This window comes from Pseudorca crassidens, chromosome 13 (assembly GCF_039906515.1).
Source record: "Pseudorca crassidens isolate mPseCra1 chromosome 13, mPseCra1.hap1, whole genome shotgun sequence".
NCBI lineage: Eukaryota > Metazoa > Chordata > Mammalia > Artiodactyla > Delphinidae > Pseudorca > Pseudorca crassidens.
In genome coordinates this window covers 30,988,010-31,012,681 of record NC_090308.1, presented here as the reverse complement: position 1 = coordinate 31,012,681, position 24,672 = coordinate 30,988,010, and the positions used below count along the sequence as shown (strand labels likewise).

The following is a 24,672-nucleotide window of genomic DNA, read 5'->3' as shown; positions in this document are numbered from 1 at the left end:
CTCTGTAATTACTTTAAACCAACCTTGAAGGAGAACTCAGTGCTTCATTGCCTTTCCCACTCCCATTTTCTAAAAAAAGAGCAGAATGTAGATTTTACTGAAGGTATTGTGGGGCTGCATTATATAGCTCACAGCATGGGTCTCCTATATTGCCATTGCACGGCTCTGTTCAGGTCATCCCAGGTTACTGTGTTCCATTCACTGAGTTTTCTTCTATTGCTCTTTACCAACTTGGTTTCTAAAATTCCCCTTATTATGACAATTTCTCTAGATTTTTCTCTCAGGCTTCTTTCTCTCTCACGCTTTTCTACTTCAGAGCAATTTAGTTTCTTTCAAACTTCACCCATCTTATATCCCCATATCAATCATTTAACATTATTTAAAAAATGGTTTTTGCCTGTTACACATACTCTATATTCTCCTGCCTTTATGAACATTAAAGCAATATCTGCATCTAAAATGATAATTATTATTTAATAATTAGCCAATTTTACTACACACTAGAGTCTTGTATTTGCTATGGATAATGACTGATTTTCTTGATCTTACCTGAGTTTTACAACAGAGAATACTGGGCAGGACTCTATCTTTGTGAGTTTCATTTCTTGTTCAGATTTTTTTTTTTGTATTATCTTTTTTTAAAAAAAATTTTATTGGAGTATAGTTGATTTTCAATGTTGTGCTAGTTTCAGTTGTACAGCAAAGTGAATCAGTTATACATTACATATATCCACTCTTTTTTAGATTCTTTTCCCATATAGGCCATTACAGAGTACTGAGTAGAGTTCCCTGTGCTATAAAGCAGGTTCTTATTAGTTATCTATTTTATATATAGTAATGTGTATATGTCAATCCCAATCTCCCAATTTATCCCTCCCCTCCCTTACCCCCTCGTAACCATAAGTTTGTTTTCTATATCTGTAACTCTATTTCTGTTTGTAGATAAGTTCATTTGTACCCTTTTTTTAGATTCCACATATAAATGATATCATATGATATTTGTCTTTCTCTGTCTGACTTACCTCACTAAGTATGACAAACTCTAGGTCTATCCATGTAGCTGCAAGTGACATTATTTTGTCCTTTTTTATGGCTGAGTAATATTCCATTGTATATATGTACCACATCTTCTTTATCCATTCCTCTGTTGATAGACATTTAGGTTGCTTCCATGTCCTGGCTATTGTAAATAGTGCTGCAATGAACATTGGGGTGCATGTATCCTTTCGAATTATGGTTTTCTCCAGATATATGTCTAGGAGTGGGATTGCTGGATCATATGGTAGCTCTATTTTTAGTTTTTTGAGGAACCTCCATACTGTTCTCCAAAGTGGCTGTACCAGTTTACATTCCCACCAACAGTGCATGAGCACTCCCTTTCTTCACACCCTCTCCAGAATTTACTGTTTGTAGATTTTTTGACGATGGCCATTCTGACCGGTGTGAGGTGATACCTCATTATAGTTTTGATTTGCATTTCTCTAATAATTAGTGATGTTGAGCATCTTTCCACGTGCTTTTTAGCTATCTGTATGCCTTCTTTGGAGAAATGTCTATTTAGATCTTCTGCCCTCTTGTTCAGATTTAACTGGCTTCCGTTGGTATGGCTTCTCTTTAATTTGATACTAACTCAAATTTAATGTCTGTTTCCTGAACTTTGAATCAGTATTGTGTTGTTTGCATTAAAGAGTGAGACAGATTTCAGATCTTAAGATATTTTGTATTCAGAATTCTAGAGTGGAAGTTAGGCTTCAGGGACTCTGGGAACCTTCTGAAATTGTTTATAAAACTTTGTATGTAGGTACATATGTGGATTTTTCTGAGGAGAGAATTTATTAGATTTACATATTTCCTATCTCTTAATTTGTTAATGGTGCATTCTTGGAGAGCACTGGATTCCAAATCACTGATTTTCTTTTCAGCTGTCTCAGTTATATCATTTAGGACATTAAAAAGAAAACAGGGGCTTCCCTGGTGGCGCAGTGGTTGAGAGTCCGCCTGCCGATGCAGGGGACACGGGTTCGTTCCCCGGTCCGGGAAGATCCCACGTGCCGCGGAGCGGCTGGGCCCGTGAGCCATGGCCGCTGAGCCTGCGCGTCCGGAGCCTGTGCTCCGCAATGGGAGAGGCCACAACAGTGAGAGGCCCGTGTACCGCAAAAAAAACAAAAAAACTAATGACTATGCTTCATTTCCAAGATCTCCAGTTGATTCTTTTTCATCCTTTCCTGTTCTGATCTTTGCTTTATAGATGCTATTCCTTCATTTATTTCTTTGATGATGTTAATATAATTAATTTTGAAAATTCATGTTTTGAAAATCTGATTCCTTGGGTGTGAATTCTACTATTTGTTGGGTCTTTTGTGGCACTTGATTTCCTCTGGTGCTTTTAAAGTTTTTTTTGAGAGCTCATTTAATTGTGCATGTTTCCCCCTCATAACCCCATGTGTGGTTTTGCAGATGTCTCAGTTCTAGTCCCACAGGGTACACTACTTTGTATGAGGTTAGGAACTGGCAACAGCAACCATCTTTGTCCATAAGGAGTTGGAGTGCATTCTTCTTGTGTCTCTTACCAACTTGCGAGGTTTTCTTAAGAGTAAAGATAATTTGCCTTTTGCCATATTGACTTCAAATATTTTTCCAGGTTTTATTTTGCATTTAGTTTTGGTCACAAGATATTTTTCATATTAAATGTTTTTAATTTTTGTAAAACTATAGATAAAAAAATTCTGTGATTTCTTTAATTATTATGATAGCGTCATCTCCAAACCAAAGATTTGATACATTTTCGTTTATATTTTCTTCTGATTTCTTTGTTATTATTTTTGCATTTGAGCTTTTCATCTATCTGTTGGGATCATTAATTAAGTAGTCAGACATAGAGGATTAACATAGAAATCCAGTTACTAAAAGTGGTTGTGAAATAGAGATTTAGTTTTAGGAAATTTTTTTAGAATGTTTTTTTTACACCCCACCAACCTTACTTTGTGTTCCAAAGATCACAAATTAGCAGCCTTTCATGTTGTACTCAACTAACACAGAGTTTTTAAATTTGTTTTTATAATTTTAATTACTTGCCAATCTGGGGGTGATTTTATGTAAAAAATCTGGGTTTCTGATGCCTTTGAATAATCCAGAAATGTGGCCACACGTGCTCTACATTCTTGCATGCAGTGATTTCCTGGGTGGGGTAGTAGGCACACCTTGAAAGTAGCTGCCTTTCATCAACCCCTGACTCTTGTTCTTCTACAGTTTGCCTAACTCACTTGCACTACTTGATTGGTTCCTGAAGGCATCTGAGTTTGGATCCCCCGGCAGCTGCTGCTGTTCCCTGGGTCTACTTTTCATTTCCATGCTGAGCATTTTCCTCTCCAGCTTCTGCCATCATGCATCTTTATATGGAGTGTTAGGGGAGTTTGGTAGGATATGGAGGCAACAGTCACATGTTCAGATGCAAGAGAAAGGTACTACATTCTAATTCTCTCATAATAAGAAATGTGGTTGATATTATGCTTACCTAATATTGAGATATAACTCCTTCAAACCTAACTGCATTAATCAGCTAAAATTCAAAAAAGAAAAAAGTGAAAAACCAGTTCTTCCTGGTGAATCCAGGAATGAACTATAGCTCAGATATCCTAGAGTGGTGAAAGCTGTTGTCTGTGAGCTACTTACTGGAGTTGGGTGAATTAATTTTTCTCTTGCAGCTCTGTTCCATTTATATTTCCTTAGGGAAGGTAATTGACTAAATGACACCCTTTGTAAGATTGATGAGCAGTTTAGTGCTTGCAAAGACTAGTTTACTTTCAGCTGTCAGACGCCTCTTAGAGGAGGCAGTGGGGAATTTGGAAAGGTCGAGAAGAGATATATATATGTATATATTTATATATATATATATTTTTTGCTGGCCAATGTACTTCTTTATAGCTTCTGCAAGCAGAGGTAGAAACATGATTTTCTGAGAACCCCAGCTGTTTTTTGGTTTAATAATAATTATTCACCATTAATTTAATGAATGTTATTGAAAGTGTACAGTGTGTGCACTTCTCTCAGGTATAATGAGATACAGAGAAGTATAAGACATAGCCCTTAAGAGTGATATAGCGTTGGGGGGGTGAGGGAGATGCAAGAGGGAAGAGATATGGGAACATATGTGTATGTATAACTGATTCACTTTGTTGTGAAGCAGAAACTGGCACACCATTGTAAAGCAATTATACTCCAATAAAGATAAAAAAAAAAAGTGATATAGCGTCACTGGGGAGCTAAGACTATATCTGAGAAATGGAGAGGGAGGAGGAGTGGAGAAATAGGGCTTCATCCCTGACAATAATGGGCTTTGATAGGACACAGTGGAAGAAGCTTTAGCTTCTAGGAAAGTGGGGATGGGGCGCGGCAGAGCTTGGATAAATAGGATGAGGTGGATAGTAGAGAAAGGACACTGTCCAGGAACAATAGGTACAGTTTACGGGGGGAGAGAAGCAATAGATTGGGAGGCAGGGTTGGGGTAATATTAGTGATAATATTAAGTGATAGGAATAATAGTAATATTAGAGATAGGAGGCATCGTGACTGAGTCTACAGTCTAGTTAGCTGAGGAAGCTACAGAGGGGAGGTTTGTGTGTTTGAGGAGTTGGTGAGGGAGGTGGGAAAGGAGATGGGCACAGTTGAATATACTAAGTCAGTGAGTAAGTGATAAAGGAAACTGAGTAGATAGATGTGAGATAAAAAGAGGGTGAAGTTTAATACTCAAGAATGACTTAGGATTGGATCCTAAAGATAAGACCTTCAATTAGTTCTAACTGTAGAACAGAGGCAGTGAGAGGGTTAGGGTTGGGCTGACCATCAGCTGAAATAGAAACAAACAGGCCTATGCAGATATGGTGATAGAAGAGGACAGGGGTCATAGGCAGTAAGTTAGCGTCATCAGAGCTGTAGTCAGCAGTCTTGTAGCCAATGTCAGATAGGTCAGACCAACAATACACCAGACTCAGACTTTATGGGCTGAAATGACTATGGAGAATTCCAAGTGAGTTGAGTCAATGACTTTATTCTATCCAGGTGTCCCTGCTTTTTTAGAATCACTCTTAGACCTGGACAGCTTAGACCAGTCCTGTCAGTTTTAAAAGCCTTGTCATGGTCCATCCAGCGATTCCCGGTGGTCCTGTGTAGGTAGTGGTTCAGCCAAAAGGAAAGTACTTTTTGGGGTTACTTCTAAGGAGACCCTGAGATTTGACTGTGGTGTTCTAACCTTCCATGCTTCTTTACCATTAGGGGTCAGGGCAGAGCTCCAAAAGCTCTGAATCTTGCCCAGTTTGGTATGTAAGCGTGGGGGTCTTCTTTATGGAAGATAATGATGTCAGTGTAATTGACCCATTGGTTGATAGGGTAGGAAGGGGTGCAGGGAAAAGGAAGTCAACGGTTTTTCTTCCTTGGGTGAAAGGCGTAGCTAGGACAAATACCTTTCAGCTTTCTAGAATCCATAAATCTGATGAAAATGTTTATGTTGCTAAAATGTCATACATCACTTAAAGGTTTACTTAGTAGGTAGGGGTGTTGGCATTAGATATGTGCTTAAACGTCTGTTTTTGCTGACATGAATCATTTACTTTTTTTTTGTTTTACATCTTTATTGGAGTATAATTGCTTTACAATGTTGTGTTAGTATCTGCTGTATAACAAAGTGAATCAGCCATACATATATCCCCATATCTCCTCCCTCTTGCATCTCTTCCCACCCTCCCTATCCCACCCCTCTAGGTGGTCACAAAGCACCGAGCTGATCTCCCTGTGCTATGCATCTGTTTCCCACTAGCTATCTCTTTTATATTTGGTAGTGTATATAGGTCAATGCTACTCTGTCACTTCGTCCCAGTTTCCCCTCCCCGGACCCTGTGTCCTCAAGTCCATTCTCTACGTCTGCATCTTTATTCCTGTCCTGCCACTAGGTTCATCAGAACCATTTTTTTTAAGATTCCATATATATGCGTTAGCATACGGTATTTGTTTTTCTCTTTCTGCCTTACTTCACTCTGTATGACCAGTAAAAATGTGCTTCATTGTGCTTATCTTATGAATGATTTAATAGTCCACGGCTACACTTTTGTTGGGCTTTAAACTCTTATGGCTTTAATCACTATTTCTCGAAGTTTGGTCCATGGATCCCTGGCAGTCCCTGAGATACTTTTAGGGTCTGTGAGGGCAAAACTATTTTTATAATAATACTAAGATATTATTTGCTTTTTCCTCTGGATTATCATTTGCACTGATGATGCAAAAGCAGTGGTGGGTAAAACTGTGGGTTACCAGTGTGAATCAAGGCAGTTGCAAAAAAAAAAAAAAGCCAATTTCACCTAAGAATGGTCTTGCTGAGTAGTAAGAATTATTAATTGTATTTAATCTCAATCTTTGAGAATGTGTCTTTTTAATATTTGTGTGACAAAAATGGGAGGTGTTCATAAAGCACCTCTGCATATTGAAGTGGGAGAGTAACTCAGGGAAGAGCACTGTGTGGTTGTTTAAGTTGCGAGCTAAAATAGCCACTTTCCTTCATGGAACACCATTTTTTCTTGAAAATTGACCCATGGACATTTTTCATTTTCACACTTGGGTGTTCGGCAGACATCTTGAAAATAAATAAACCTGTCACATCAAGGACAACTGACATGATTTACTGCTAATGATAAAATTCAAGCTTTCAGGCAATAATAAGAATTTTAGAAAACTGTAATCTATTACCTTGAGTTGACAGATTCTTAAATTTAAAGACTTTCTCCCACTTTTAAAAAAAATTTATTTTATTTATTTATTTTTGGCTGTGTTGGGTCTTTGTTGCTGTGCACGGGCTTTCTCTAGTTGCGGCGAGCGGGGTTACTCTTCGTTGTGGTGCATGGGCTTCTCATTGCGGTGGCTTCTTTTGTGGAGCATGGGCTCTAGGCACGTGGGCCTCAGTAGTTGTGGCACGTGGGCTCAGTAGTTGTGGCTCGCGGGTTCTAGAACGCTGTCTCAGTAGTTGTGGCACATGGGCTTAGTTGCTCCGCAGCATGTGGGATCTTCCCGGACCAGGGCTCAAACCCGTGTCCCCTGCATTGGCAGGCAGATTCTTATCCACTGCGCCACCAGGGAAGCCCCCCCCACATTTTTTTAATGGAAAATTTTATACACAAAAGTAGAGAACACAGAGTAGAATAAGGAACTCCATTTTTCCAGTTTATCTATCACACTATCTGTCTTTACTTTATTGAGGTATAACTTATCCACGAGACTTGTACCTGTTTGAAGTGTATAACTTGATGAGTTTTTTTTTTTTTTTTAAGAATTTTATTTTTTATTTTTTTTGTGGGACGCGGGCCTCTCACTGTTGTGGCCTCTCCCGTTGCGGAGCACAGGCCTCGGACGCGCAGGCTCAGCGGCCATGGCTCACGGGCCCAGCCGCTCCGCAGCATGTGGGATCTTCCCGGACCAGCGCACGAACCCGTGTCCCCTGCATCGGCAGGCGGACTCTCAACCACTGCGCCACCAGGGAAGCCCCTTGATGAGTTTTTAACATATGTATGCACTTGTGAAACCGTTATCATCATCAAGATACTGAAAATTTCCTTCACCCCCAAACATTTTCTTGCTCCCCTTGGTAATCCATAAAGACTTACCTAATGAGGTGGTGTAATATTAATGAATTTTTTGATGTTATATAATGATATATGTCAAAATATGGAGAATCTGCATAACTCAGTGAATCAATATTTTTAAAATGACTGATGTGTGTTGTTACAAAGACATGCATGGATAAAAGGCCCATTGAAAGGTCAATATAGACCACAAGATTTGACTGTAAAGAGTATGAAAAGTTCATTGTTATGCTTTTAAGATTCCACATTGCAACTAAACTTTAAGAAACGACAACTTGTCAAGTTTTGATGTAATATCAAAGAAGAATATCTGCAGTTATCTGAAAAGGCTATTATTCTCTTCCTTCTAAATATACTTCTATGTGAGGCTGGATTTTTCTTATACTTCAAATGAAACAACATATTGCAACAGATTGAATGCAGAATCAGATATGAGGATAAAACTGTCTGATTAAGCCAGACATTAAAGAAAATTATGAGAATGAAAAATAATGCCATTCATTTCACTAGAAAAATTTTTAATTTAAAAAATACAGGTATTTTCACAAAATATTTATTATATAGTGGATTTATTATTGATATTTTGAAAGGAATGAATAAATAAAATTTTAAAAATTCTGTTTTAATTTCTAATGTAGTAAATATTGACAACATAATCCAAATAAACAAAAGCTCTTGGTAGGGAGAGATTGTAGATAAGTTTTAAGAGTGTTAAGGGGTCCTGAGGCCAAAACATTTAAGAACTCCCGATTTAGTTCATGTGTCCAAGAAAACTATGAAAAAATTTAATCCTCAGACAACATTCCAAACTTAATTTTGATCAATATTTCCTACTCTTTCTTTGAACAAATTAATTTTGATGGCTACTCAGTTATCTCTCTATAAAATATAAACTAGGTTGATTCCTCTCTCCTTAATGTTTTTGTTTATCCCTTTTAAGTTTCCATTTAAGCATTCTGTGGTAAGAATGTGACAAGTAGAAAAATACCCAAGACTGACAATAGCATAGCTATATGAAACGATGCATTAAAAAAATCATTATTATGTGAAATTTATATTCTATAATATAGGAATGCCTCTTTTGTGGTAGGCAGGACCAAAACATTTTGTCTTGTTTTCTTTTGCACAGGCTGACAGGGAGATGATTAAGAAAATTTCATCTCTAGTTAGACTGAGTAAGATGAATCTACCTCAAGCATGTTAGAAGAGGGAAAAGTGAAAAGACAATTTATCACCTAAGGGAACTGTACATTTTTTTTTTTTACTTGAAAACTTAATTATCAAGTAATTTAATAAGAGCTGAGTGCAAGGTATTTAATTACTTACTCTATGACACACAAATTGAATGGCCATGGAATTTATTACCCTGATGGATACTTGTAAGTGTACTACGCTGGGTTAAAAGAAGAAAACCAAGAGTATCCTGCTTTAAATGGGACTTACATCATCCTACCTAGAAAGCATAGTGTTCTTGAAAAGTGGAACGTTTGACGTGGTAAAATATTATATTTCAAATGCCAGTCCTGTTCCTTTTTGTAATCTAATTGTCCTCTTCTTACAATGTTTCCTTGATGAAACCTGTCTTCTAAAAAGAAAGTGAAGTTTCATTATTTATGCCCCTCATAAAATTGAAAAGCAACTGATAGTTGGAACTCTCAGCTTGTTTCTTTCCATCTGCTTGAGTTAGAGGAAGTTGCAGGGTAAGTAACTGAGCAAATTAATCATAATGATGGCTCACTGTATTTTAACTGGTATATCAGCTATTAATCTGATGCTAACACAGAGTGACAGCTGTGGCTCAGGCTATTTTGAAAATCCAACCATCCGTTGGCCTGGTTTCAAACCTTATGATTTATATTAGATGCCTTGAGAACCTTACCTATTAAAGGGGTAGTGCTATGTGGTAAATTTAACTATGTGACAAATTAAGCATCACTGCTAGAATGATGCAATGATAATTTGTGTTATTTTATGATTTATGTGTACAGCCTCTGATTTTAAGTGTATTTTAGAAAATGTGAAAGAAAATATTGAATTCCAAATAAAAAGAAAAATAAATGAATGAAATGATGGGAGGGCAGATTCTGCAGTCAAAAGAAGCCATTAAGATATAGGGAATTAGTCTTAGGAGAGCCTGCCTAAGTTGCCAAAAGCTATGGCTAACTGGCCCATCACGTTGCCTAATTGCCTCTGAACGTGTTTTTTCACCAAACTAATTAATGCTTATTAATGTTTTAAAAGTACTTAACACAGTGCCTGACATATAAAGTTATAAAAATGTTAGTTATTAAGATTAATGGCACTACTAGTTATACTAGAATACTTATTGCAACAGTATTCTTACTTTCCTAACATCAGAACACCCAGTCAGATTTTTATAAATTTGCCTCATTCCTAATGCTGTCCTTAAATCGGCATGGATTAATTGGTGCATTTCAAAAATAAAAATGCACATATACACAAATATATCTCTATCAAGTGCCTTTTATGTATTTATGTAATATTTTATATTGCATACACATATTTATATATAATTTATGTATAAAAATACAATGGTGAAGATGGAAAACTGACTTTTTTGGGGAGCTATGGGAAAAACACAATAAAGCGTTACCTATGTTTTGTATAAAATACCTAAAGCACTAACTGTAGCTAACAGGAAGAACAACATTTTGCCTATTCATGAATTGTGGCTCTATTTGATCTTCTATTGACTAGGGTATTCAGGGGAATATTCTGTTTTGATTCTGGCTGTGAGTACAGGAAACTACATTTGATTATCATGTTTTATTTTTCCTACCAGGGAACCATAGCTGCCAAATATACTTTCATTGCTAACAGCTCTGATCAAAGCAGAAGCTTTTACTTAAGAAGTCAATCTTGGCCTAATGTGGTTTAGAGAAAGGGAGTTCACAGTTTTGCTCCAACTATGCATTTTTAGCAAGAATTTAGTTGATAAGTGTGGCATACATTTATCTATATATGATAGATTTTTTTAAAAATCTGGGCTTCCCTCGTGGGGCAGTGGTTGAGAGTCCACCTGCCGATGCAGGGGACACGGGTTCGTGCCCCGGTCCGGGAAGATGCCACATGCCGCGGAGTGGCTGGGCCCGTGAGCCATGGCCGCTGAGCCTGCGTGTCCGGAGCCTGTGCTCCGCAACGGGAGAGGCCACAACAGTGAGAGGCCCACGTACCTCAAAAAAAAATAAAAATTACTATGCCACCCTTTATCGATTCACTTTTTAGGGCTTTTATCGTTTTTTGCTATACAAAATTATTTATAGACCTTTTCAAGAACTTTTCTAAGTTTAATTGACCAAACAGTAGATACCACATTTTTATTAAAAGTTAAATATAAAACTCTTCTGAGTTTTGCCTCTTCTGAGTCCATTCTTTTCCCACCCTGATTGCTGATTGACAGAGCTGTCCCTTCCCTGTGAGGCGGTGGGCTTTAGGGCACGTGGGCTCCACTTTTGCCCTGATTGGTTCCATTCTTCTTGCCAGTGATTAGTTTAGGAAGTGGCACGTGACCCAGTTCTGATAAGTGAGGGGAAGTCTGCTTGGGACCTCAGAGAACAGTTTTCTTGATGATGCATAATTTATTGGGAAGAGAACGTCATTTTTTAGCTGGAAATTGTTGAGTATACATGCGATCCCTGGACTTAGCAGCATCTTAACGACAGGGACACTAGGTGACTTCAAGCCCGTGTGCTGAGTATGGGAGACTAGTAGGTGAACCTTGATGATCTTAAGCCACAGAAATAACCAACCCAAATGTCATAGGAGGTAATGACATTTTGAAAAATTCGTAACCTCTTGAATCAGGAGTTTTTTGTTACTTGAAGCTGAATGCATCCTAACAGATACACATTTTGAATGTAAATTGCAAAATGTATTAACAGAAAATAGACTCAGTGTTTTGGGTTTTTAAGCACAGTTCTGATAGTTACTAAAACTTGTTAGATGAATCCGTAAACAGAATGAATACTGACATAGTGTATCAGAAGAGTGTCAGCCTAGACCATGGTGGATCATAACAGATCCTGAGACCTGCTGAAACCAATCTTGATTTAACTGCATTTCATCTAGTATAAGAGAATTTTCTTTTCATTATCTTGGGGATTCACTTTCATTCTTCTGTATCACTTTAAATGTTATTAGAGGAAAAAAACTTTAATAATTCTATACTGAGTTATTAAAGCACCTTTTATTTGAAGTCTTCAAATGCTTTACATAGCAGGAAGTGTGACTGTTGTCTTGCCCAAGACAAACAGTGAACCACTTTCAGAACTACACGTATTGAGGATATTCTACACAAAGAATTAGGACCTGTGAAAACCCCCCAATAAGTTGGGAACTGTAGAACCAAATTTTGTGTTGTTTACATTGTTAAACTACAAATAGAATCTACTTATTGGGTCCTTTTTGGCTTTTTGAAATACATGTTTTCTTCCTATGAAGGATGTTTCTTTCTCTCTGAAAGGTTCAGGGCATTAAAGGATTAAAGACACTTGAATGAGAAAGCAGCCATATCGGATAATACGAATACTGGCCAGCAGATTAAGTGTATTCTCTGCTTTTCTTTCTTTCTTTTTTTAAGTAGGTTTTAACATGCAAACATTTCACTTGTCCATGAGTAAGTAACTCATGTCAGTTTTTGTGAATTCATTGTTAATGCCTGCAAAGAAGGACAGACCGTAAAAAAGCAGGCCTGAACAGTATCTGTCCAGGGTAGATGACTGTCACCAGCCTTTGTCCTCCGGTACTGCACTGCCTTCCTAAAACTGTCAAATGGGATTTACCACAATGCAAATGCTGGGCTTCCTTCTGCTCCTTTCACGCGTGCCTGCAAATGTGGGCCCCCCACCTTCCTTTGACCCAGGCTTTCTCTCTCACCTCCTCTGGCAGCACCCCTCGACTCAAGAGTTAACTTCACCCCAAGAGCCGACGTGCTTATCACATTAGCACATACTCTGTGTAATAAATAGCACCTGGAATCAAATTGAATTGATAAAATGGTATAATACAAATTCAAGGTGTCCAGGTACACACTGGAACTTCTCAGCCCTTCTCCCAGCCCTGCTGCTGTCTGTTCTCTGAGCAGGGAAATAGATTCTCTGCCCTAACTGATTTCTCACCATTAAGGAAAGGGCTTCAATTACATACATTGTTTAAGGTTTGGCCACATACATAGAAAAGAACTGACTGAATAATAAGCAGGGTGGAGGCATTTGAAGCTTGGCACTAAGCTGGCATGTGTCAGTGGAGATTGGGAAGGTCATTATGGATTGGTAAGGAAGGACTTCCTTTGTACCTCTGGTTATCTGCTTGTTTCCTCTCCTTTCCTAAGTGCACATGGTATATTATGTTTTTCTCCTTGTGTTTCATATATAGGAAAAAACACATTGTCTTTCCAATTACATACTGAAATTGTACAGCATATGGCAGTTTCAAATACAGATAACTATAACTTTCAGTTTTTGAGAAAAACGGCTAAAGCACTGCAGAGAGAAGTTAAAAAGTCTTTGTTGAAAATATGACTAAAGTAGGAATAATGGTAAAAAATCTTGGCTCCCAAATTTCTGGTTGGTCAAGATTCTTTTAGCTGGTAATTAAAAAGGACTTTACTGGTGAGATTTACAGATTATCCTTAAAGTTTTTCAGTTATAATTTTTTAGTCTCTTTCCTTTGCAGACAGACACTCATGAGAACAGCTTTCAAATATCAATATTTAATGATGTAGTTTCAGAACCTTGCCCTTTGGGTACAAAATGGCTACGTAGATGTACCATGACTCAGAATGGAGTAGCATCTGTGTGATAGGTATATGCTTACTGTGGATTGATTATTGAGAATTAAAATTTGGTTTTACAGGAACATAGAGAAGCAGAATACAATATTAAGTCCATCTAAACTTCTTCAAGCCCAGAGTAACTGCTTGGTTTTTGGTACTCTGATGTCAACATAAAAAAAATTGGGATATATTCCAGAACATCCCAGTTTTCATGAATTGTGTTTCCATAAATTGTCAAGCATTTCTTTTTTTTTTTTTTAATTTATTTAATTTATTTATTTATGTTTGGCTGCGTTGGGTCTTCGTTGCTACGTGTGGACTTTTCTCTAGTTGCGGCGAGCAGGGGCTACTCTTCGTTGTGGTGTGCGGGCTTCTCATTGCGGTGGCTTCTCTTGTTGCGGAGCACAGGCTCTAGGCACACTGGCTTCAGTAGTTGTGGCACGTGGGCTCAGTAGTTGTGGCTTGCGGGCTCTAGAGTACAGGCTCAGTAGTTGTGGCTCACGGGCTTTGTTGCTCCGCGGCATGTGGGATCTTCCCAGACCAGGGCTTGAACCTGTGTCCCCTGCGTTGGCAGGCGGATTCTTAACCACTGCGCCACCAGGGAAGCCCCAAGCATTTCTTGAAGTTGTGTAACTTTTCACTGAAACTGTGACATTTCTTGGTGTAACAGTTTCTGTTAAAGAGTGCTACCTGCTTTATAAGGAAATCTTCCTGAAGTGTGCCTTCTGTGCTTAAAGGCATGTCTCCTAAGGCTTGGTTCCAGAATTTGGAGGGATAAAGCGTTTTCCCCCTCTTTTTACACTTCATGATTTGATGTCCTCTTTCTCTCCACTCTTTTGAATACAGGAACATTTACTTTTTCTTTTCTTTCTCATTTGCTTCTGTAAGTTGTCAAACTCAGATTTCCTTTCTTAATGAATGGGAGATCTCAGAAGAATTGGTAATCTGTACAGTTTTACAGAGTCAGAATATTACAGTGAGATTTTTTCCCTTAGAGTCAGACTTTTATAGCAAGGTTGGCCAGAAATCCAAATATACATGTTTTCAGTTATAGATAGAAAATAAAGCCAAACAGTGACAAAGAGAATAGAGTCTTTGATCATAGTTAAGAATTATATTTTCCCATTGGAGATAGTAATCAGAGCTGATATTTCAGAGTACATGAAGAAGAGGCAGCTGCTGCCCCCTCATACTTTTTAGTTTTATTCCTGCCATTTCAACCATTCTGATAAAAATTCAAACAGCTATAGCAGATATGGGCAACTGTTTTAACCATGATTTTTTTGTAGCAAGGCCTGTGAGAAAAGAAAACATGAAAAGGTTATGGTTTTAAATTTATGAACATGATATCAGATATTTTTTCTCATTGATGTTAACCTTACTTCTTTTTCTAATCTTCTAGTTATGGTAGATCTCTATATATTACTGAAAGGAGTCTGTTAACCCCCTAATAAAACCCTACTAATATTTTCTAGGATTACTTGCGAATGGTCCAAGTTGCTCCTTTTCGTGGAAGGTGAATGCTTCCCAGGGTTGTTCTGGTGCCCGTGTTCTCCCTTGAGTCATTTCCCCAAGGCATAGCAGGCAGCAGGGCCAGGCTCCAGCTCCAATAAAGGACCTGTCTTTAGGTCTTTGTTTTAAAATAGGATTTTAAATACTCCAGCACCATTAATAAAAGGATCTGGTGACAAAACATGAGAAACCAAGGCATTTACAACATATTACCATAGAGCTTGATTAAATAACTATTTTTCTGAACATTATTCTGAAATTGGAAGAGGTTTCATAAAGTATATACCTGATACCACACACAAATTGTGTTTAATAATAAGGAACTCAGCAATGAGATGCTCAGGGCTTATGCAGCCAGACAGATTGAATTCAAATCCCATTATTGTTACAGTTCTCTGAGAGATTTTGGCCAAGTTACTTTCCTGAGGTTAAGTTTTTCGCCTGTGCAGTGGGGATAGTAATTGTACCTGCCTCAGAGCCGTGGTAGGGATTAAATGAATGATTAAATGTAAAGCCCTTAGCAAGTGCCTGGTATATAGTAGGTGTCCAGGAAATGTTAGCGATTATTTTTAATTTTAACTTACCACTTGATTGTTTTGTGAGATAGGGATGGGTGAGGAGGGGCTTACATCTAAACTATTCAAGTTAGTTACATACTGACATACTGTTGTATTTCTAAATAATTGGGTAAAAGATGGCTACTTTCTAGGTCCTTTTGAATGATAGCTACTCAGATTTGCGGGGGGAGGGCGCATGGAATGGCAGGGAAACGGATCTATTTTTTTCACCAGAATTCCATATATATAGCTTGTTTCCTAAATGAAAACATACAGACACATGAATTTCTTAGTTATTTTTGAGTTGAAAATTTGTGTATATGAAAACTTATGAAATCTGTAGAAGGAAAATCACATTTAATTGTATGTTGAAGGAATCATCTTTATTGAAAAAATCCAAAACTATGCAGTGTGAAAACCATTCTTGGAAATCCTGAGCTAGGAGTAGTCATAAACCTACAGGGTGAAATTACAGCCTTTCAGAACTGAGAAAAACCTTAGTGACCTTGAACTCAGACTCCATCCCCTCTTTGAGGTTAAACGGTGTGCTAATTATTTGCACAATTAAAAGCAGTTTTAAAACTCCTGTCTTCAATTTCTCAGTTGTTTTCTAATCTTTTATTATGGTTAATTCACTTTTAACGCTTATGAAAAAAAAAGCCTCTAACATAGCCACGCCACCTGCCCACCCCACCTTGGATTGCAGGATATCCTGAGATACACACTGTTACTTAGCTAATGGTACAATTTATATCTTTCATTCTTAATTGTATGTTTTCAGTAGTAGTGCCAACAGGGTCTAATTAATAAAGTGAAGTTGGTAGGGTTCATCACAGAACGTTATCCCCTGGATGCTGCACTGGAGTAAGGGGTCTTCTTGTTTGGAGTTTCCATGGATAAGCAGTAACTCAAGATGGCAGCTAGGGGGGCCAGAAATTTGTAGAGGAGGAGGTGAGATTGCTAGCTGGTGTTGGAAAGACTGAAGTGCATGTGGATAACACTGCTTCCACAGTCTGTTCTCTTCTCCTTTCCCTCCTCCCAAACACTACCTACTTTGCAACAACAAATTAAAACTTTATATTGGGGCTTCCCTGGTGGCGCAGTGGTTGAGAGTCCGCCTGCCAATGCAGGGGACACGGGTTCGTGCCCCGGTCCACAAGGATCCCAACATGCCGCGGAGCGGCTGGGCCCCTGAGCCATGGCCGCTGAGCCTGCGCGTCTGGAGCCTGTGCTCCGCAACGGGAGAGGCCACAACAGTGAGAGGCCCGCCTACTGCCAAAAAACAAACAAAAAAACAAACTTTATATTGAACTTAGCAGATTTACAGATGAAGAAATCAAAACTCAGACAAAGAGGTCAGTGTTTCAGAACTGTTAATACCTGCTGTCAGGTATTAGGGTTAGGGTTAGGGTTATATCTGAGATTCAAACCTCTGGCTTTTTATTTCTAAAGGTTCTATCACTACACCAATGCCGGGATCGGGGGATGCCAGGAGTTGCTCATTTTCCTCAATGAAGAGTGTTCACTGCAAATATTTCTTTCTTTAACACAAAAAGTAATACTTAGGATTTTAAAAATTGACAGGTTTTATTCTTCCAGACTGCACACTCTTTTTGTTCAGATGAATAGGGAGGTAGACACACTGCCTCCAGAATTGCAGGCAGTTTTCATTATCATCCACTGCCCTCTCCTTTCAGTGCCTGGTGAATGGGTGTGAGTGCTTAGCTGGGAAGTCGAGGAGTAAAGTTAAGAATTTGGGTGGTAACCCTGACGCTGTGAGCAGTCTTTCCTTCTCATGGTGTCATAAAATAAGGCTCTTCCCTAGATAAGATAACAGATTTGGAACGATTACATGAAATCTTATGTCATGAAGTTCGAAATATATCATCATGTCTGGAAATCAATTGCTTTGTTGTCCCTGAATCTGCCTAACCACCTTGTGTGTTCATTAAGAAAGATGCTATTATCGCTGATCTTTTTCTCAGCGATGCTTCTAGATTTGGGGCATTTTCTGGGCTACTGACATACTTGATGCTCTAATTTTAAAATTCATAGTATTGGTTTAATGCTTTAATAGAGGAAGAAAGCAGTGTTTCAGAAAGCATGTATTTAACTTTAAAAGATAAGATGTAAAGTGCAGATGACAACTGATGTTCTTTTACCCCCCTACACCCCCCCCCCACCCCCCCCCCCCACCCCCGCATTTCTACCCTTATTGCAGCTTGAAGTTCGTGGTACTTCATTCAAGTTGTGTTTTCTGTGTTCTGCAAAGTCAGGTTCCCTATTCCTAAAACAAAGAAAGAAAAATCTCCTGGGGATGAAAGAAAGCTCTTCCTCTTTAAATGCAGACAGAAAATCTGGGGGGTTTTTCCCCTTTGAATTTCCCTGTGCAATTACCGCATTTGTCTGCAGGAGAAAGGACCGGTTGTGGTTTGTTCTCGATTACCTTTCTTAAAGACACGTCCGCAGAGCCACGCAGCGCACGTGGCACTCACCTCAGGGCGAGAGAGCTCCCAGTTTTGCGAGAATTAGGCGAGCGGAGGGCCACCTCTTTCCCCGAGAGCCAGTCCCAGAGCAGTTGCGTGGGTCTGGAGCCCGGGGAGGCGGAGCCTTTTTGCTCCCGGCGGCGAGTGCCCCCTCCTCTGCCTGCCTCCCTGCCTGCCTGCCTGCCGGCTGGCCGGGTATCCTGTGCAGCCACTCGTCGTGCTCCTGTGCTGCTCCGCGGACCGTGGGATAAACCGCAGTCGCTCTTTGGGGAGCCCTGGGAGAACACCAGGAAGGAGAGAGAGCGCGCTAGTGCCATGGGCCAGCTCTGCTGCTTTCCTTTCTCAAGAGATGAGGAAAAAATCAGTAAGTGCGATTTGTTCTGTGCCACATCCTAAGTGGCTGGCTATTTTATGTGGCTGTCTTCTAGGGATAGTTTTGGTTTTTTCTTATGGGAAACATAGCAGACTAATGAGCTGTGATTTTTCTTGTGCATTTACTGAAAGGATTGGTAGATGTGTAGTTAATAATTAACTGTCGAAGTACAGCAACTCAATGAATAGAGCTATGTTAAAGATACAGAATACCGAAGTCATTTTTCATTTTCTTCTGTTGGTATTTTACAGCTCGTTTTTATCACACTATCTAGAGTCAGAATTTAGTTTTGAGTTTCTTTATATCACTGCATACAATTTGATAAATTGTACATGCCAGACTTCATTTTTCTTATCTGAAATTGGGATGTTTTCAGAGCAATGCTCAATAATAACATATAGAGAAGTAAAGCTGCCTCGAAAATGACATATATATACATTTGCAGATATTTTCATGTGTCCTCTGCTTTGTTCTCCATGGAGGGAATTCGGGTGTAACTGTAAGATCCCTCCAAACAAGTGATGCCACTTTAATTTCTGCAAAAACTTCACTGAATGTTTTTAAACTAATGTCAGGCAGGTTCCACATCTGCTTATGGCTGAAAACAGAACTTAAATTGATGACATTGCACTGAAATTTCTTACTCACTGGCTTATGTGTGTGCACTTACATTTCAACTTTGTTAAAAACAGTACTGGCATTGCAGTTAGTTTGCTGAATAGAATTTGCCTTAAGGGCAGTTGCCCCCAAATACTGAATTTTTACTTCTTTTTCAGTAAAATGTTTACAGACATACTAATAAAAATTTGCAGCCACATTTATGTCACATCAGTGCTTTATTTAAATAAATTTAAATAGGTCAACAGAATCTCTTGGTATCTGATTCAGATACTCAAAGATACACATCTGGCTTGTATTTCCTGCTGCTCATTCCTCAGGAAACTAGCCAGGGACAGGTTTAAAAATAATTAATACATATCTTATACATATTCACTTGGGAAAATAAGCCAGGTTTTTTTTTTTTTTACAAGAAATCTTCTGAGAATGCTGTGGAATAAATGTTGGGAGGCTTTGGAGCGTTTGCTTATTAACAAGAGCCCATAGCTGTGCTCTAAATTTTACTTGTGAAAATGATACTGTACAGTAGGCGATGGTCCTGCGCTTAAAACCTGAGGTGACTTCACAACAGAATTGTTCATTTTCTAACAATGAGCATTGGTATTCATTTGGCAGCGTGAAACTTTTCAGATATTTGTCAGAATGATCCATTTGTAGTTTCTGAGGGTTTTGGTTGATTGATTCCTTGAGGAAGATCTCGATCTGAAAAACCTTGGTCTGGACAGATGTAGGGAGAGTGGATTCTTTCCTTACCTTTTTCCACTTCCTATTCCACTGCTCCAGGTTTTCTTGGAGTTCCTGCTTTCCTTGTGTTCTCTTTCTCTTTGTCCCCTGTCTGTAACTGAAGAAATCAAGTTTCACCTCAATGAGGAATTTGCTCTTTTCTGTCTTTCTCATCTGGGATCCTTGGAGTGCAAAGTCTTCTGTTTTACATACAGCCCTTCTCAGTATTGATCGACAGGAAGTGCTCTTGGGGGTTTACCTTCTCAAGTTACAAAATTTTAAAAAGAAAATGAAGATAAGACACTGTGTCTGAAGCGAAGTTCAAATCTGAAAGTGCAAATTATGGTTAGAATCAATGCATTTGTGCCCCGTTTCCTCTTCTTCACCCCTACTGGCCCCACATCTCCCCCGTTCTCTCCTCATTATTCTTTCATCTGTCTTTGATTTTGTCGTTACTTCACTGTTTTTCTCCTAATCTGCTCCACACTCTGTTCACATACCACATCAGCTGTTTTCTGGTGCTGTGTTTAATTTCTCTGCTACAGGATGGTCTAAAGAGAAGGTTCTCCGCCAGGCACTGCTGTGCTGCTGGTAATACATGTCTACCAGTACTTACAAAGGGAACTTGAAAAAAAAGGCAGAGAATTCCTTAGCCAGCATGCTTCAAGAAACATGTAAATCAGCACTAACTGTAAATATCCAGTTCATAAGCTGTGTTGATTGCATGTAAAAGAACCCATAGTAGACATTTGGGAGGGCCCGATCTTGCTAGTGGATTGTACAGTAACCGTCTGGGTCTTATGCATCTTCGTGACCCCACCTCATAGCCTTGTTAGCCTGCTCTGGGCCACATGCTCAGTGAGGCCCTCCTAGCCGCAGAGCACAAAAGTGCTTATGCCCACACCCTTCTGATTCTGCTGTAAAGGGTGATGGCCGTAGAATGTATCTTCTGAGAGCAGCTCAAGTGGAGAATTAAACAAGTTTTTGGTGAAAGTTGAAATTTATGGTTGTCATTCTCAAAACACAGGTGAGTTGGGAAGCCCATCCTCTATAGCCCTGCAGAGATACAGAAAGGAGGTGCCCAGCTGGCCAAGTGGTAAGAGTCAAGTGGTCCCTCTCCCCTCCTGCTATTGTTTTATCCTGCTTTTGTCCTTGGTGGTGGTGGTAGATAGAAAGTATTCTCCTTTCACTGATTTATTAGTGCTACCATTTTAATCTATTAAGAGCAAACAAAGTGATTTTTAAAAAATCAACTAGTTGTGTAAGGGCTATGTTTGTGTGGGAAGTTAACTGTATGCACAGCCAGAAATCTTGGTAATGGGTGAATAGTCAAATACAGTAGAACTCGTCATGGTTTATTTTTCAGTTAATGCAGCACAAAGCAGCTAGACCCTTTTTGTTTAAATCCCAGCAGTTGAACATTTTCTCAAACTGTATACTTTTTGGCCACAAAAGGTAGAATAGACTGACAATAAATGCATATTTCTTGGTAGATTAAGTACTTTCTGTTGCTACACAGGACCATATTTAACCTGAAACATTCCCGTAGATATTGTAGGATTAACAAATGTTGTAGATAGTCTCCAATATAGTTTTTGCTGAATTCTTCTATAGCGCTCGTGTCCTTTGAATTACCGCATGTCTCATAGTGAGCTTCCTGAAGGGAATGTTCATGAATAAGAATGTTGTTGCACAGGCTTACTGGCCCCTGCAGTTTATCAGACTCACTAAATAAACCTGAAAAGGAAACTTAATCACTAAAGAGATATCCCTGTAACTAATTTAGAAGACATTTTACTTGTTCCTTTCCTAGTGCAAATTTTCTTTCTTTCTTTTTTTTTTGTGGTACGCGGGCCTCTCATTGTTGCAGCCTCTCCCGTTGCGGAGCACAGGCTCCGGATGCGCAGGCTCAGCGGCCATGGCTCACGGGCCCAGCCGCTCCACGGCATGTGGGATCTTCCCGGACCGGGGTACGAACCCGTGTCCCCTGCATCGGCAGGTGGACTCCCAACCACTGCGCCACCAGGGAAGCCCCAAATTTTCCCATTTTGAAGTACATTTGTTTTATGTAGAATGAAACAGGTGAATGTCCAGAGATGAACCAAGCCTCCTCCCATGGTAGTTTGTCAAAGGGGGGATGTGTCATAGGGGAGAATGGGACAGCTAATGAATGGATGCACTGACAACTCAGTTACTTTCTAGCCCTGATCTTCTGTGATGCTGAAAATGAACGAGTATTAGTATGTATTTTAACAAGAAACATATCTTAATTTTATAAGTATGTGTTTAAACAATACACAGACATTTTACTTTTATATATGAAATATGTTTCAATATAGTCTTTTTATTTAAAAAATTTTTATTGGAGTATAGTTGATTTACAATGTTGTGTTAGTTTCAGGTGTACAGCAAAGTGAATCAGTTATGCATATACCCACTCTTTTTTCTTTTTTTTAGACTTTTTTCCATATAAGCCATTACAGAGTATTAAGTAGAGTTCCCTGTGCTATTCAGCAGATTCTTATTCATTATCTATTTTATATATAGTGGTGCGTATATGACAATCTCAATCTCCCGATTTATCCCCCCTACCCCTCCTGTAACCGTAAGTTTGTTTTCTACATCCATGACTCTACTTCTGTTTTGTAAATAAGTTCAGTTGTATCCTTTTTTTTTAAAGATTCCACATAGAAGTGATATCATATGATATTTGTCAGTCTGACTTATTTCACTCAGTATGACAATCTCTAGGTCCATCTATGTAGCTGCAAATGGCATTATGTCGTTCTTTTTTATGGCTGAGTAATATTCCATTGTACATATGTACCACATCTTCTTTATCCATTCCTCTGTTGATGGACATTTAGGTTGCTTCCATGTCTTAGCTATTGTAAGTAGTGCTGCAGTGAACATTGGGGTGCATGTATCTTTTTGAATTATGGTTTTCTCTGGGTATATGCCCAGTAGTGGGATTACTGGGTCATATGGTAGTTCTTTTAGTTTTTTAAGGAACCTCCATACTGTTCTCCATAGTAGCTGTACCAATTTACTTTCTCACCAACAGTGCAAGAGTGTTCCCTTTTCTCCACACCCTCTCCAGCATTTGCTGTTTGTAGATTTTCTGATGATGCCCATTCTGACTGGTGTGAGGTGATACCTCACTGTAGTTTTGACTTGCATTTCTCTAATGATTAGTGATGCTGAGCATCTTTTCATGTGCCTCTTGGCCATCTGTATGTCTTCTTTGGAGAAATGTCTGTTTAGATTTTGCACCCATTTTTGACTGGGTTATTTGTGTTTTTGATACTGAGCTGCATGAGCTCTTTGTATATTTTGGAGATTAATCCCTTATCGGTTGCTTCATTTGCAAATATTTTCTCCCATTCTGAAGGTTGTCTTTTTGTTTTGTTTATGGTTTTCTTTGCTGTGCAAAACTTTTAAGTTTATTTAGATCCTATTTGTTTATTTTTGTTTTTATTTTCATTACTCTAGGAGGTTCAGTATAGTCTTTTTGTGTGGGATGAGTTAAATGGACCATTTGTAGTATTTTATAAATATGAGTCAAATCTCAAGGTGGTTTGTTTCTGATGATTTGGAATTTGATGATATAACATTAATATATAAATTGAGGTAAGCAGTTTGTTAACGTCATGCCTGATGAATGCTTTCCTTTTTTGAACTGGTGGTTATTGTTCAGTTATACTCAGAGAAGCATTTAGATTTTCCAGTTTTCCAGAAGGCTTCCTATAAATCCTACAGCCATATACTGTGCTCTTCTCACTTGCACTTAGATACACTGACTTTAGTGTTATGTTTCATACATGTGCTCTGTTTCATCTCATAGATTTCAAGCAGGACCCAGGTCGTATACCTCTCTTCATAGCATCAGATCCCAGCAGGTTCTCCCTTAGACACTGCAGCATGGGCCCCAGGAAATGTGTGATAGGGAACCCCACATCAGTGGACAACAACATTCATCTTCCCTCCTTAGAAATGTGTTTCTGCAGGGGATACAGCGTGACTCCAGTCTCTTGCTTCCTGTTGAATACAGATGGCCCACCCCTTGGCATGCAGCTTTTACTATAGAAGGAGTACAGGACTAGGAGAAAGGAGACTTGGGTGATAAACCCAGCTCTGCTCCTGACATCCAGTCTGACACTGGGCAAGTTGCTAATATCTCTGGGCCTCAATTCCTCATATTTAAGAAGTGGGGGTTGAACTACCATGATCTTGGAAGTTTCTTCATTGTCCCTTAGAGCTAAGAGTCTAGAAAATAAATATTATAGATGCAGTTCTTCTTCTTCCTGGTCTTTCTCTCCACCTCATCTTCATTCTCTTCTTTTTAATTTATTGAATGCTTACTGTGTGCTAGGTACTCTGCCAGGGCCATTTGGAAAACTGCTTATAAAGTGAAACTGTTAGAAAAAAATGCTTCCCATCTGTCCCATTTAAGAGGGGAAGTGGCTGAAAGCTAGTAGTTTGAGGGACTTCTCAGTTACGGTCCTCCAGGGGTGCTGTGGGGCCAAGAGCTGGTAGGAGGCTGGGACGCCAGGCAGCCCATTATCTGCTACCTCCTTTCTGAAGCAGTGAAGCACAGCAAAGCCAGTGGTGCTCCGTGTAACCTGAGACTACATTGTGCCTAAGGTTTCTGTGGGTAACATTGTGGTAGCAACAGTAATGTGCAATATCAAACATTTAACCCTAGTCACTAAAAATTAGATTTTTCCTTTATTAAGTAATGTATACCCAAGAGGTTTATGTTTCCAAAATTAAGTATTGGAACATTAGAGCAAATGCTAATAGTTACTATGCCTGGTTCCCTTTGTTCATTCATAGGCTATATGGTAACTGAATTTTTTGTTGCTGATTCTATGATCAAATGCTGAGTAATTTTCATTGGGAGTACAAAGGTTGTAGAATTTTTCCCAGCCCCTAGTGCAGTCCTTGGCTGTTGTGAGCTCTGCCTAGATGCCCTGTCAAACAA

General features: G+C 39.0%; 1 protein-coding gene across 7 annotated transcripts in view; it reads left to right on the top strand.

Moving 5' to 3' along the window:
- Positions 1 to 24,672, top strand: part of AKAP7 (A-kinase anchoring protein 7) — a 140,878-nt gene that overhangs the window by 81,102 nt on the left and 35,104 nt on the right. For 2 of the 7 annotated variants that reach the window (XR_010933685.1, XM_067702080.1), the window contains exon 8: positions 16,941 to 17,015. The exons of 2 other annotated variants lie outside the window; for them this stretch is intronic. Coding sequence is in view for 4 of the 5 variants with exons in the window: in XM_067702080.1 (XP_067558181.1) it covers positions 16,941 to 17,015 (75 nt within the window). In the remaining variant the exon portion in view is untranslated. Of the gene's footprint in view, positions 1 to 16,940; positions 17,016 to 17,894; positions 18,339 to 20,715; positions 20,785 to 24,672 lie in introns of those variants that run through there. 3 more of the 7 variants (XM_067702081.1, XM_067702085.1, XM_067702084.1) reach the window with 3 other exon arrangements.